A 14,475-nucleotide genomic window follows, 5' to 3' on the forward strand; every position below is an offset into this window, starting at 1 on the left:
GAAGGCAAGATCTTTGTCGCTAAGAATGGATCATTTCTAGAGAAGGAGTTTCTCTCGAAAGAAGTGAGTGGGAGGAAAGTAGAACTTGATGAGGTAATTGTACCTTCTCCCGAATTGGAAAGTAGTTCATCACAGAATCAGTTCAAGTGATGCCTACACCAATTAGTGAGGAAGTTAATGATGATGATCATAAAACTTCAGATCAAGTTACTACCAAACCTGTAGGTCAACCAGAGTACGTTCCGCACCAGAGTGGTACGGTAATCCGGTTCTGGAAGTCATGTTACTAGACCATGAAGAACCTACGAACTATGAGGAAGCGATGATGAGCCCAGATTCCGCAAAATGGTTTAAGGCCATGAAATCTGAGATGGGATCCATGTATGAAAACAAAGTATGGACTTTGGTGGAATTGCCCTATGATCGGCAAGCCATTGAGAATAAATGGATCTTCAATAAGAAGACTGACGTTGTTGTAATGTTACTGTCTACAAAGCTCGACTTGTTGCAAAAGGTTTTCGACAAGTTTAAGGAGTTGACTACGATGAGACCTTCTCACCTGTAGCGATGCTTAAGTCCATCCGAATCATGTTAGCAATTGCCACATTTTATGAAATTTGGCAAATGGATGTCAAACCTGCATTCCTTAATAGATTTCTTAAAGAAGAGTTGTATATCATGCAACCAGAAGGTTTTGTCAATCCTAAAGGTGCTAACAAAGTGTGCAAGCTCCAATGATCCATCTATAGACTGGTGCAAGCATCTCGGAGTTGGAATATACGCTTTGATGAGTTGATCAAAGCATATAGTTTTATACAGACTTGCGATGAAGCATGTATTTACAAGAAAGTGAGTGGGAGCACTACAGCCTTTCTGATAAGTATATGTGAATGACATATTGTTGATCAAAAATAATGTAGAATTTTCTGGAAAGCATAAAGGAGTGTTTGAAAGGAGTTTTTCAAAGAAATACCTCGGTGAAGCTGCTTACATATTGAGCATCAAGATCTATAGAGATAGATCAAGACGCTTGATAACTTTTTTTCAATGAGTACATACCTTGACAAGATTTTGAAGTAGTTCAAAATGGAACAGTCAAAGAAGGATCTCTTGCCTATGTTGCAAGGTGTGAAGTTGAGTAAAGACTCAAAACCCGACCACGGCAGAAAATAGAAAGAGAATGAAAAGTCATTCCCTATGCCTCAGTCATAGGTTCTATAAAGCATGCTATGCTGTGTACCAGACCTATTGTGTACCTCACCATGAGTTTGGCAAGAGGGTACAATAGTGATCCAGGAGTGGATCACTGGACAGCGGTCAAAATTATCCTTAGTAGAATAAGGATATGTTTCTCAGTTATGTAGGTGACAAAGAGTTCGTCGTAAAGAGTTATGTCGATGCAAGCTTTGACACCGATCTGGATGACTCTAAGTCTTGATCTAGCTACATATTGAAAGTGGGAGCAATTAGCTAGAGTAGCACCGTGCAGAGTATTGTAGACATAGAAATTTACAAAATACATATGGATCTGAATGTTGCAGACCCGTAGACTAAACTTCTCTCACAAGCAAAACATGATCACACCTTAGTACTCTTTGGGTGTTAATCACATAGCGATGTGAACTAGATTATTGACTCTAGTAAAACCTTTTGGGTGTTGGTCACATGACGATGTGAACTATGAGTCTTAATTACATGGTGATGTGAACTATTAGTGTTAAATCACATGGCGACGTGAACTAGATTATTGGCTCTAGTGCAAGTGGGAGACTGAAGGAAATATGCCCTAGAGGCAATAATAAAGTTGTTATTTATATTTCCTTATATCATGATAAATGTTTATTATTCATGCTAGAATTGTATTAAACGGAAACTTAGTACATGTATGAATACATAGACAAACAGAGTGTCACTAGTATGTCTCTACTTGACTAGCTCGTTGAATCAAAGATGGTTAAGTTTCCTAGCCATAGACATGAGTTGTCATTTGATTAACGGTGTCACATCATTAGAGAATGATGTGATTGACTTGACCCATTCCATTAGCTTAGCACTTGATCGTTTAGTTTGTTGCTATTGCCTTCTTCATGACTTATACATGTTCCTATGACTATGAGATTATGCAACTCCCGAATACCGGAGGAACACTTAGTGTGCTATCAAACGTCACAACGTAACTGGGTGATTATAAAGATGCTCTACATGTGTCTCTGGTGGTGTTTGTTGGGTTGGCATAGATCGAGATTAGGATTTGTCACTTCGTGTTTCGGAGAGGTATCTCTGGGCCCTCCCGGTAATGCACATCAATATAAGCCTTGCAAGCAATGTGACTAATGAGTTAGTTGCGGGATGATGTATTACGGAACGAGTAAAGAGACTTGCCGGTAACGAGATTGAACTAGGTATTGAGATACCGACGATCGAATCTCGGGCAAGTAACATACCGATGACAAAGGGAACAACGTATGTTGTTATGCGGTTTGACCGATAAAGATCTTCGTAGAATATGTAGGAACCAATATGAGCATCCAGGTTCCGCTATTGGTTATTGACCGGAGATGAGTCTCGGTCATGTCTACATAGTTCTCGAACCCGTAGGGTCCGCACGCTTAACATTCGGTGACGATCGGTATTATGAGTTTATGTGTTTTGATGTACCGAAGGTTGTTCGGAGTCCCGGATGTGATCACAGACATGACGAGGAGTCTCGAAATGGTCGAGACATAAAGATTGATATATTGGATGACTATGTTTGGACTTCGGAATGGTTCCGGGTGAGTTCGGGCAATTACCGGAGTACCGGGGGGTTACTTGAACCCCCCGGGGAGTCTAATGGGCCATATGGGCCTTAGTGGAGAGAGAGAGAGAGAGAGAGAGAGAGAGAGAGAGAGGCGGCCAGGGCGGGCCGCGCGGCCCCTCTTCCTTGGGTCCGAATTGGACTAGGAAGGGGGGCGGCGCCCCCCTTTCCTTCTCCCTCTCTCCTCCTTCCTTCCTCTCCTACTCCAACTAGGGAAGGGGGAATCCTACTCCCGATGGGAGTAGGACTCCCCTTGGGGCGCGCCATGAGAGGGCCGGCCCTCCCCCTCCTCCACTCCTTTATATACGAGGGAAGGGGGCACCCCATAGACACACAAGTTGACAATTGTCTTAGCCGTGTGCGGTGCCCCCATCCACAGATTCCACCTCGGTCATATCGTTGTAGTGCTTAGGCGAAGCCCTGTGTCGGTAACTTCATCATCACCGTCATCATGCCGTCGTGCTGACGAAGCTCTCCCTCGACACTCAGCTGGATCAAGAGTTCGTGGGACGTCACCGAGCCGAACGTGTGCAGATCGCGGAGGTGCCGTACTTTCGGTACTAGGATCGGTCGGATCGTGAAGACTTACGACTACATCAACCGCGTTGTCATAACGCTTCCGCTTTCGGTCTACGAGGGTACGTGGACAACACTCTCCCCTCTCGTTGCTATGCATCACCTAGATGGATCTTGCGTGCGTAGGATATTTTTTTTGAAATTGCTGCGTTCCCCAACACTCTCCACCATATGAGATGGTTCATGCTCCAAGGTACTCTATTAGTGAGCTATTATTGGTCTATTACATAACCAAAAGAGCCACTCGAAGCACGGCTTTCCGGGTAGGGTTGAGGATGACATCGTCCCACTGCCTCATCTCCCCGGTACATGTTCATGGCCGGCAAAGCAATCTCCAAGACCGATGCCAACTAGAGATATCGAAATAATGGGTTGCTCTCCAAGGCTGGTAAGCCCTCAAGAGTAACACAACTAGGTGACAGCAACACAGTGAATTGTTGTTATGCTAAAAAATATTTTGTAATCCATTACGAAAAACATCTAGAAAAGCAAAGAAAAATAGTTAGGGAAACAGAAAATTAGATTTTGAAAAGTCAGATTATCATTATTCACCTCAGTGACAAACACAACCTTATTTATTGATATCTATGGGCATATTAGTTAGATGAGATAGCACTTTTCATCAGTGACTAAATATATTACTAAAACTACAACATACCCTCCTAACTAACTAACTTTCATGGTTTCATCAAACACGTGCACTCAACACAATTGTAATTATGTCGAGTAATCAATGCAAAACTCTTGGGTCTAAACGAATTAATGTTGACGTCCCACAACTATTATAACCAAGTCTTCCGTCAGTTTGTATCGTGATCCATGTTTTCTCTTAGAAGCATGCATCCATGAGACAACAGCAACAACATGCTGCAAGACTGGACATGAGAACATATAGCAGAAGTCAGGAATCAACTACCATAACAACAATATACTATAGCATCTGCAATGAACTGATGAACCAAAGTGCAAAAAAATGTTAATAAAAAAATCAAGAGGACGAATGTTCAAATTATTGTCTTAGCAAGTTTTATTGTCCGTGATATCCGATGTGTATGAAAAGGCATGAAACAAAAGGTAAATTAGAAGGTGTACATAAGGGAAAAGTTTAGTTGCTATGCAAACACATACAAGGACAAAAGGTGATGACATTGACCCACTAATTCTTGGTTTCATGATTGTTACAATAAAGTTTTGTAGCTCAAACCCTCCGCTAGTTCCACAATCTATTTTTCGGTGCTGCCTTTATAACAACGATGACTTCAAAGCTATATTTCACTTAAGTATGCATCGAAAAACTTTTTCCAAACACGTTTGTTAGCACGCAATAAGGTACTAGTTACTATTTTGTAACAACTTACCATATAGTCTTACTACTATGGTGGCAACTACTTCAAAACAAACTAATGAGTACAGCTTCAACATGATGTTCTAGGCAGGCTAGTATGCGCATCACCATCGCGGTGATACTACACCTGTTTACAAATTTGATCAATGTGTATGTTAATACATACAATAACATATTAAAGGAGTAGTTACCATGTCATTTCATCGCACCAACAAGGTGATAATTAAATACTAAAACACGATAATTACATTTCCAGCAAAGGGCATGGCAAATGTGTTGTTGTCATGGTAAATACACACAACATCAATGTTAGTACCATCTCTTGTAAGTGCATCACCATCGTGGTGATAACTAATACAACATCACCAGTGTCAACACTATGGTGGTGGGAATTTATTTCTACGAACGAGTGACTAGTTGATAGTGTTTGTATAGCACATCCTTATAACTTTGCACTTTCACTTTCACACTTGTGTTGAAGACTCGTGATCAGTGTCATAAACTAAGCAAGTAAGCTGAATTTCAATGCTTTAATATCAAAAAAGAGTGGCAACTTCATAAATCACCGGGTGGTAACTTTGTACGATGAACACAATATTATCAAAACATAGATATATTTTTTTCGAAAAGGAAAAAAACATAGATATATGATATCTAGTTTTGAATGTCTCATTGAAACAGAGCCAAATACATCACCGGTGCACAATTTATGAGTTGGATTTTTTTGAACTTAGAAACGGTATTTAATATTGTGATCTCACCAATTTTGCTTCTTATGTAAAGCATGTACATCAGTAGCAATAGAGGAAGCATTGCACCATATGACAATTGCACGCACGGTCGAGCAGTTAGTTGATCCTAAGATGCACAACAGTTATTCATACATCACCCCCCCCCCCTTCGTTTCACTTTTATTTCACATATGAGTTTTGTCTTTAACATTCATTTTTCTTGTTGCGGATATTGTCTTCAACCTTCTTGATACCATATCAATATTGTTACATCCATCATGGGGTATATTTTTATATTAGATGTTGATATTTTTAACATAAATTTGGTGGAATTTTATAATGTTTGACTCAACCCAAAACTAATATCCAGAGTAAAAAAAGAAGACCTACTCCCTCTACTCACAAATTACTAAACAGTAAAACGGAGCTACCTAGGAGCCTCCACAACGATTTAGGGCCCTTAACCGTCGGATCACACTCATGTACGCGCGGGATTGGCTGGGTCCTCAGTTGGTTTACGCTAATTAATTTTCCGTTTGTCCCGCTCATAGCATAGTTTTCTGGGCCGCTACTCCACAGAACGAGTTACAAGTTGTGTCAATAATCAGGCCGTAAGGCCCAAGAGGTCCAGGCAGCGGGAGCCTGGTTCCTATGGGCGTGTTTGGTTCCTGGGTAGTTTTAGGCTGCGGAGGATGCTGGGTGAGTGTGACTTGGTTGGATTGATGCAAGAATGAGCCGAGATAGTGTTTGGTGAACTTTGCATGATATGGATGTACGAGGTGAACTCGAGATGGCGCAGATAGCACTTGAAGAGGTTGTTGACGACACTTGGACAAGGCCACGGCGGCGCTTGACGAGCGCAGCCAAGAACGGCTACCCTTGAAGAGGCTGGCGGCAGAGCTTGGGCAAGGGCGGCACCGGCAATTGATGATGACGGCCAAGGACTGCGGCACTTTGACATGGCCGGCGCTGGCGCTTGGAGAGGGCGCGGTGGCGGCTCCAGATGGCGAGATCCGGCCTGCGGCGGTGGCTCCAGATGGCGAGATCCGGCTTGCGGCGACGCGAGGCATCAGGATCCGGCCTGCGGGGGCTTGTCGAGGGCGGCGGCGACGCTTGGTCGAGGATGGAGGCAGCGGAGCTTAGTCGAGGACGAGGGGACGAACGAGGACGGCGACGGACTTGGTGAAGGACGAACGGCGGCGGCGGCGGCGCTAGGTCTAGGCGGCAGCGCTGGATAGAAGATAGAAAAAGAAGGGAACGAGCGAGGCAGCGAGCATGCACGCGAGCTACGCTCGAAACTTACGGGTGTGTTTGGTAGCATGTATGGACCTAGCCTAGTTGTTCTCCTCTCATACATGCTGAGTGTAAACATGTTGAGTCCATTCAGTTGCTGTTGTTTGGCGGCGATGTATACGCTGAGACATGCTGAGATGAGACTTTGTTTGGCAGGCTGCATGTGTTTAGACATGCTAAACAATTTCAAATTCTAATTTTTTGAATGATGAACAAAATTGAAACAAAATGAAAACAAATTTAAACATTTTTTGAAAATTTTAAAAAAGTTGAAATTTCTAAACATTTTTTTCAAAATTAATTAAAATTTTAAATTCTAAACATATTTTGAAAATTTGAAAATATTTGAAATTCTAAACTTCTGAATATTTTATATGTTTTTTTGAAATTCTGGTTTTTTTCAAAATTCAAAAATATTTATTTTTCAAAATTCCGAACATTTTTTAAAATTTTAAAACATTTATTGAAAATTCAAACAAATTTTGAAATTCAGAACAATTTTTTGAAAATTTAAACAATTTTGAAATTTTAAACTTTTTTAAAAAATCGAAATTCTGAACTTTTTCAAAATTTGAACATTTTTTGAAATATAAACATATCTGAACGTGATCTGGTGGGTGGGGACAAGGGTCAGGGCCAGCATGGCTGCCTTCATGCACCCTGTTTGGGGTGCATGAGATGAGCATGGTTGAGGGCCCTTTTATGCATGAGATGGACATAGCTCAGGTGAGCCCATGCACCCTACCAAACAAGCAAAAGTGGGTCGGATTGGAAACTTTTGCCCTCATGCACCATCCATGCACCCTACCAAACACACCCTACGTTTCCCTCAGCCTGGCTGAGAGTCCTAATTTTGCATCCACCGGGCCAGGCTCAAAAGCCCATGCAGTGTACCAAACAACCAATTTTTGCATGATGAATGCGAGTCACATGCAGTGCAGCGAACCAAACACCGGCAAAAACGACAAATTTGACCTGTGGACAAAAAGAATTCACAAACTAAACTGTTGATGAAAAAATTTCACATAGCTGACCCTTTCATGTAGCGCCCGACAGCTAGGCGTCACACTACACTGTGCAGCGCCTAACTGACAGGCGCTACACACCTGACCAGCATCGCACACCGAACTGCCTGAAAATTGCTAAGTCAGTGTGCAATGCCTGAGAGCTAGGCGCTGCACTATATAGTGTAGCGCCTAGCGTTTAGGCGTTGCACTAGTGCATATGCGTTGGTGCCGCGCTATGCCTAGTCAAAGACACATGTGGGGTCAGGTGTGCAGTGCGAGTTAAAACTTCACGGATCTTTCGTGGCCAATTCGAGGTATTTCAACGGCACATGGATACAGAAGATCCAACTAGAGAAAAAGTTGATTCTTGACATGGACCTATCAGGAGTAGCCCATAGATAATAGCCAGAAACCCATGCATGCACTAGCTCGTAATAGTACTGCTTAATCTACTAGCCCATCACATATTCCGAGAATCAGAGCTACGATAACGCAACCCCTGCGCATATGCTTGATTGGCAACTAGTGCAGCGCCTAGGCACTAGGCGTTACACTGTGTAGTGTAGCGCCTAGCTCTCAGGCGTTGCACAGACTTAGCAATTTTCAGACAGTTTGGTATGCGATGCTGGTCAGGCGTGCACCGCGTGTCAGTTAGGCACTGCATAGTGTAGTGTGACGCCTTACTGTCGGGCGCTACACAAAAAAGTCAGCTATGTGAAATTTTTTCATCAACAGTTCAATTTGTGAATTCTTTTCGTCTACAGGTTAAATTTGTTGTTTTTGCCCCAAACACCCCTATGTATATATCCCGTTAACAGGCCTAAAAAATGTCGCCAACTCTATTCCCTGTTCCTCGGCGCCTCGCCACCGCGTCCTGGCAGCGAGCTTCTACTGCACGTGTGCCTTGGTGGTGCCCTCTCTCGCCCCCTACTCTTCCTTCGCTGGTTCTCTAGCCTAAAGCCTCAAGAGCGCTCAGATATATTCCCTGCTGGCTGCTGCAGCTGATTGTTGTGCTCTTTTCCATTCGCCTCTCATTAGGGCAATTTAGCTTCCTTGTTCATCTCTCAACTATGCTTCGGTGCAATAAAAACATCTGTTGTTGTTACTGGAAACATTGCAGGAGCAAATAGGCATCTCTAAGACACTGAATTTGGGACAGCTCCAAGGATCACTTCATATTCGGCTGTTGTGTCATTTCTTCTTCCCTTTCTCCATTGCTTACCTTACTTTAGCTAGCTTTCCCTCCTTTAGTCAGCCTTGCCATTCTTTGGCCTCATCGTTTTGTTTTTGTTTTGATTCAATTCAGTTCCTGATGCATTTTTATACTGTATGAGTGAGCACTTCTTAAACAAGTATATCTTCCTCTAAATAGATGTCGTCTTGTTTGTCACAACTCAACCTTTACCTTTTCTTATTACATGTTAATAATTAATTGAAAATGTAATGAAACCGAAGTATATTGGCTAGCAAATTCACTTGAAGAAGCCATGAAACTAGCAAAGTTTTAACATACAGGTTTTGGCTATCCTTTGGAGTTCAAGTGTGCTCTATCTCCACAATGCTTTGTCTAATTTACACAGTCATGCAATATTTTGAAATTGTTCATCTTGTAATTAATTTCTGGGGTGGGCAAATCATTATATTAGTACTGCCAAGTGCCAAGTATTTTTGGACTATTTATGATGCCACTATTTTACTACTATGGTTTTTTGGGTAATAATGCACCTTCAATTCATGTTTAACAAATATATGTGTTGTCAAGATTTTATTATATATATCTTTTGTTATTTTCTCAATATGAACGAGCGCGGCAACACGCGCCTTAATGATCTAGTATAAGATGTTTTAGCTTGTATCTTCCTAAACTGAATGTATATAGACACATTTTAATGTGTTTGTTCACTCATATCGTACGTTGTCTACATTGAAATATCCAAAACATCTTATGTTCATGAACGGAGTTAGTATTTGGCTAGTTTCTACTCCCTCTGTTCCCAAATACTCCCATCGTCCGAAAATACTTGTCATCAAAATGGATAAAAAGAGATGTATTTAGAACTAAAATACGTCTATATACATCCCCTTTTATTCATTTTGATGACAAGTATTTCCGGACGGAGGGAGTATTTATCTTTTTAGAGATTTCAACAAGTGACTACATATGAAGCAAATGAGTGAATCTATACTCTAAAATATGTCTACATGCATCTGTATGTTGTGTTTCTTTGAAATGTTTAGAAAGACAAATATTTAGGAACGGAGAGAGTAATTACTAATGTATGTTGATAAGGGGGCAGTGTTGGCTAATTAATGGCGTCCTAGTTGGTCATCTCGCATACACGTATGGTCTGCATATGCGTGACAGACCCAGACGTGTTCCCGTCTCGAAGGTAGCACATCGTGACCCCGTTTTCCCGGTACCTCGTGCCCATCCATTTACCATTTCTGTTCTGCCGTTTCCTGACAGTCGACACCATGCAATCACCATCTGAATTCTTAACTCTAGTCGCAGTTTTGAAGCTGTCAACCGATGACGATGTGAGTTGAGGTGAGGTTGCGGGTACGTACCATCCCTGGGCGAAGGACGGGCCCTCGTGCCGGTGCGGCGGGGGCGGTGGAGGCTGCGCGTACGGCGGGTACGGCTGCGGCGGCGGGTACCCGTAGGGCTGCGCGTACTGGTGCGCCGGGTAAGCCATCGGCGGCGGGTACGGCTGGACCGGCGGCGGCGGGTACGGTTGGCCAGCCGGCGACGGGTACGGCTGGCCGGGCGGCAGTGGCGCGTACTGCTCGCGGTTCTGCTGCTGCGGCGGCGACGGCGGGTACGGCTGGTTCGGCGGAGGAGGGTACGGCTGGTTCGGCGGCGACGGCGGGTACGGCTGGTTCGGCGCAGGAGGGTACGGCTGGTTCGGCGGCGACGGAGGGTACGGCTGGTTCTGCGGCGACGGCGGGTACGGCTGGCCCGGCGGCGTCGGGTACGGCTGGTGCTGGTGCTGGCTCTCCTCGACGCCGGTCTTGGCGTACGGGTCCATCGGGTACCCTGATCCGCGACCACGTTTACATGTGTTAATGTCAGTAAGAATAACAAGAATCATCACAGTTATAAAATGCAAAAAAAATCGGAATAGATAAATCCTGAACGTTCGGAATTTAAGCATGTCATCCCGAACGTTTTTTTTATGGAATAGATAAATTTCCGCAGAAAAACGTATAACCGATTTCGTCCAAACTGTCGGTCGGCGACAGTTCGTTCATCTTTGGAATTAACAATGCAATGTCAACGAGATTTAGTCCGCGTGATTTTGATAGAATAAAGAACAGATCGGAGCATGCACTCACGACGGACAGTTGAAACGGTTAAAATTTAACGGGCTCTGACGAACACAATTGAAAACTTGGATGACGATGAAGATTAGCACGTCTCACCTTGCGGGGGCGGGGCGCCGACAGGGGCATGCGGGTTGTAGTAGCTCATCGGTCCTCAGAACTAGTCGATCCTTCCCGGCCGCGGCGACGACGACGACGAAGAAGTATTGTTTTCTGAACAAGAAGTGAAGAAAACGGAAGGAAATTGTGGTGCTTGATCCGGAAGAGGGGAGGCTGCCGGTTGTTGAGGGAGACGAGCAGACGAGGCCGGTCTGGAGGGAGGAAGCTGCGCAAGTGATGTGCTGCTACTCGCCTATTCTAGGGAGCATGCATTTGCATCCGGCCAGTACATGCAGACGAAGAGCACCATTTACGGTTGTTGTTTTATTTGATTTTGTTATAATCCATCAACCAAATTATCTGTTCAGGGTCTCGATCAAATCCTTTCTGACGGGGTCATCTCTCTCCTGTCCGGTCTAGCGGCAATGCCGGGAGCATCATTAGTTTCAGACGAGCGACCGGAGAATGCATGCAGCCTTGCACTGACATGGTTACATGACACCACAATGCCCAGGGGAGAACAAAACGAAACGATTCCAGCCGCGGCTAGGCAGGCCATAGCACCAGTGCTAGTTCCGATCAGTCCATCAGGTTAACGAGGCCAACGAATCTTTCGGCGCCTCTCGTGCCCCTGTACGTACAGTATCATACGCCGCGCCAGGAATTTTGCTCTCCGGGAGCTATCTATGCAGGCACTTTTCGTGTCGACTTCTCTTGTCTCGGAAGCTAGGCTACCGAGCTACTACACGCCTGCTGCAGTGCAGCGTCGCCCAGATGGATAGGCAGATACAGATACCAGCTGCAGTGCATGGGCATGGGTATCACGTCGCCGGTCAAGTTCGATCAGGTCAGGTCAGTCAGGTCGGGTCAGTCCCCAACCCATCTCCCACACGCATCCATCTGTCCATCCATGCATCGCCTGAAACACTGCCGAATCCCTCCCTGGCTTTGTCATGGAGCCGAGCTGATCAGCCCAGAGACCAGGCAGAGGCAGGCAGAGGAAACCGGGGCTTTCCCCTGCGGAGCGAGGGGGATCAGACTATCAGAGATCACGGTGCACGTGTTCGATGATAGTCTCTGCTACACGTGCATGATGGGCGCTCAGCGCTTGGACCGGCCGCTGTTCAGATGCCCGAACCAGCCTCTGACTGGAGATCAATTGAGCATCCCGATCTTTCTCGCTCGATCAAAAGAGATTGAGCCTCCCGATGCGTAATAATGTGGGAGGGCTCGCCGCCCGGGACGCTCGACCCACGGCTCGAGCAGTTTGATCGCGTGGTCATTTTACTTCTCGGGGACCAGTCAAAAGAGCGTAATATCATCTGTCACGTTACACACTTTTACAACCAGTGACCCATACTTGCGCAGTTACTAGTACCACTACTACCACTAGGCATCTGGAGCCGCAGCTACGCAACACGCCCCCCAGCTGGTACAGCCTGAGTACATTTTACACATACATACACACAGAGAGAGACGGAGCCGTGCGTCTGATCCGCGGTCGTGTACTCCGCTTCAGTCTCGCCCTTCCGCGATGCTCTGCAGGGCCGGCCGCCACTGCGGGCCGAGCCGCCTGCCGAGGGCCAGGCCGGGAGGCAGCAGCGACTCCAGGTCGCAGTCGTCGTCGTCGTCGTCGTCGAGGCCGGGCTCGGACGCCGCGACGCCATTGTTGTCGTTTGCTCCTGGCTTCGGCACGCGGCCGGAGGTCGGTCCAGCCGTGGCCTCCTTCTCCTCCTCCACCGACTGGCGCATGATCTGGATTTTGAGAGAAAAGGTTCAGGGTTGGTGACACGGCCGTTTCGGGGCATTAACTAGTTTGGACAGCGATGACGAGGACCGGCAGTTCAATTCGATGAAGATATTGATCTCCATCGACGGCGACCGAACGGATCACAGAAGATTTGGGCCGAGCCGGTGGTTGCAATGCATGTGCGAGTGAACATTCCGAAACTGGGAGAGATGCTAGCGCACCTTTGCGAGCGACCGGTCGGATTCCTCGCGCACGACGCCGGCGTCGGCGCCGCCGCCGCCGTTGCTGCCACGCCGGCGCCTGGGCTTGGCCGGCTTCGTGGGCGCGGCCACCTCGTCCTTGGCCTTGACCATGACGCGGCTGAGCTTGACGTGCCGCTTCGTCGCGAACTCCTTCAGCACCTCTGCTTGATCGATCGTGGCACAACACCAATCAATGGAGAAGATCCCGTTAGTTACACCTCTGTGGGAATAGAATAGGAAAGAGGATACTAGCAAATAATGGAGTACGGTGACACCTAGAGCGCCAACTCGGCCCAGAAAGTTATTACGGGTAAAGCTCCACTTAATCCGCCGCTCTAGTAGTCAAAAAACGGCATTTAATCGGACGGCGAGAGGCAGGAATCGCCCGTCGCAATCGAAGGCACGTACGCACGTACACGCGCAACAAGTTAACGCCGGGAAACATTTTCGGCGCGGCGTCTCAACGCAAGCGATCGGAGGGGGCGGCGGGAGCTTGGAGGCGGTGGACGCGACGTACCTTCGAAGCTGACGAGGCGGTAGACGCGGCCGAGCAGGAGCGTGTCGTCGGGGCGGAGCAGCTTGAGGTGCTTCACGGGAGCGGCGCCACCGCCCTCGGAGGCGGTGTGCGGGGCGGTGATGACGGCGGCGACGTAGTGGCCCGGGTTGGCGGCCATGACCTCCCCGGCCGGGAGCGACCAGTAGGCCAGCTCCGTGCGGCCGCTGGCCGGGTGCTGGATCACCACCGCCGCCGCGTCGGCCGCCTGGCAGTTGCCCATGCCTGCGCACGCCGGCGTTTGTTCCCTTGTGCGTGTTGAGAGGCGAGGGGGAGAGGGGGGTCGGGGTGGGCGAGTGACCGTCGCAGGTGGCAGTGGCGACCGTTTTATAACAAGGCGGTTCTGCGCCCGGGTGGTGCCGTCGATGCCGATGGCTGCTGTAGCACGGTATGTACTTGGCCGCCTACTGCGGGAGAGAGATACGTGCGGCCGGCTAAGTGTGACCGAAGTTAATTATTAGGAGTATTTCTCTCCCACCCAGCGGGTCGACGCCTAACTCGACCGGGCCGGTGTGCCGAATTTAGCTACAATCCACGTTACTTGACCGTGCACGCATTAAGCGATGCAGGCCGGCGAATCCCCCGTTGCCTTTTTTTGGCTCTGGCGTGTGTGGGGTGGCCGGGTGCGGCTCGACCGGTCGAGGGGTGTGGTGGCACGAATGAGACAAACCGGGGAGAGTGACAAAACACTACGAAATAGTAGGGGGGGGGGGGGGGGGGGTGGGTTTGGTGGTCTACCAAAAATGGTAAGCGTACAA

At 46.9% G+C, this 14,475-nt stretch overlaps 1 protein-coding gene across 1 annotated transcript; it reads right to left on the reverse strand.

Annotated features, from left to right (window-relative positions):
• Positions 1-12,479: 12,479 nt before the first annotated feature.
• On the reverse strand, positions 12,480-14,076 carry LOC109731588 (uncharacterized). The gene is made up of 3 exons (XM_020290764.4): positions 13,682-14,076; positions 13,144-13,325; positions 12,480-12,927 (listed from the first exon to the last, which is right to left on the reverse strand). The coding sequence occupies exons 1-3, from the start codon at positions 13,938-13,940 to the stop codon at positions 12,688-12,690; spliced, it is 681 nt and encodes a 226-aa protein (XP_020146353.1). The 5' UTR covers positions 13,941-14,076; the 3' UTR covers positions 12,480-12,687.
• Positions 14,077-14,475: the final 399 nt, after the last annotated feature.

The sequence above is a fragment of the Aegilops tauschii genome, chromosome 4 (assembly GCF_002575655.3).
Source record: "Aegilops tauschii subsp. strangulata cultivar AL8/78 chromosome 4, Aet v6.0, whole genome shotgun sequence".
NCBI lineage: Eukaryota > Viridiplantae > Streptophyta > Magnoliopsida > Poales > Poaceae > Aegilops > Aegilops tauschii.

Coding starts and splice junctions, on each gene's coding strand:
- LOC109731588 (XM_020290764.4), bottom strand. CDS start 13,940: ATGGGCAACTGCCAGGCGGCCGACGCGGCGGCGGTGGTGATCCAGCAC. Junction 13,326..13,681: donor CCGCCTCGTCAGCTTCGAAG/GTACGTCGCGTC, acceptor TCGATCAAGCAG/AGGTGCTGAAGGAGTTCGCG. Junction 12,928..13,143: donor CCGACCGGTCGCTCGCAAAG/GTGCGCTAGCAT, acceptor CTCAAAATCCAG/ATCATGCGCCAGTCGGTGGA.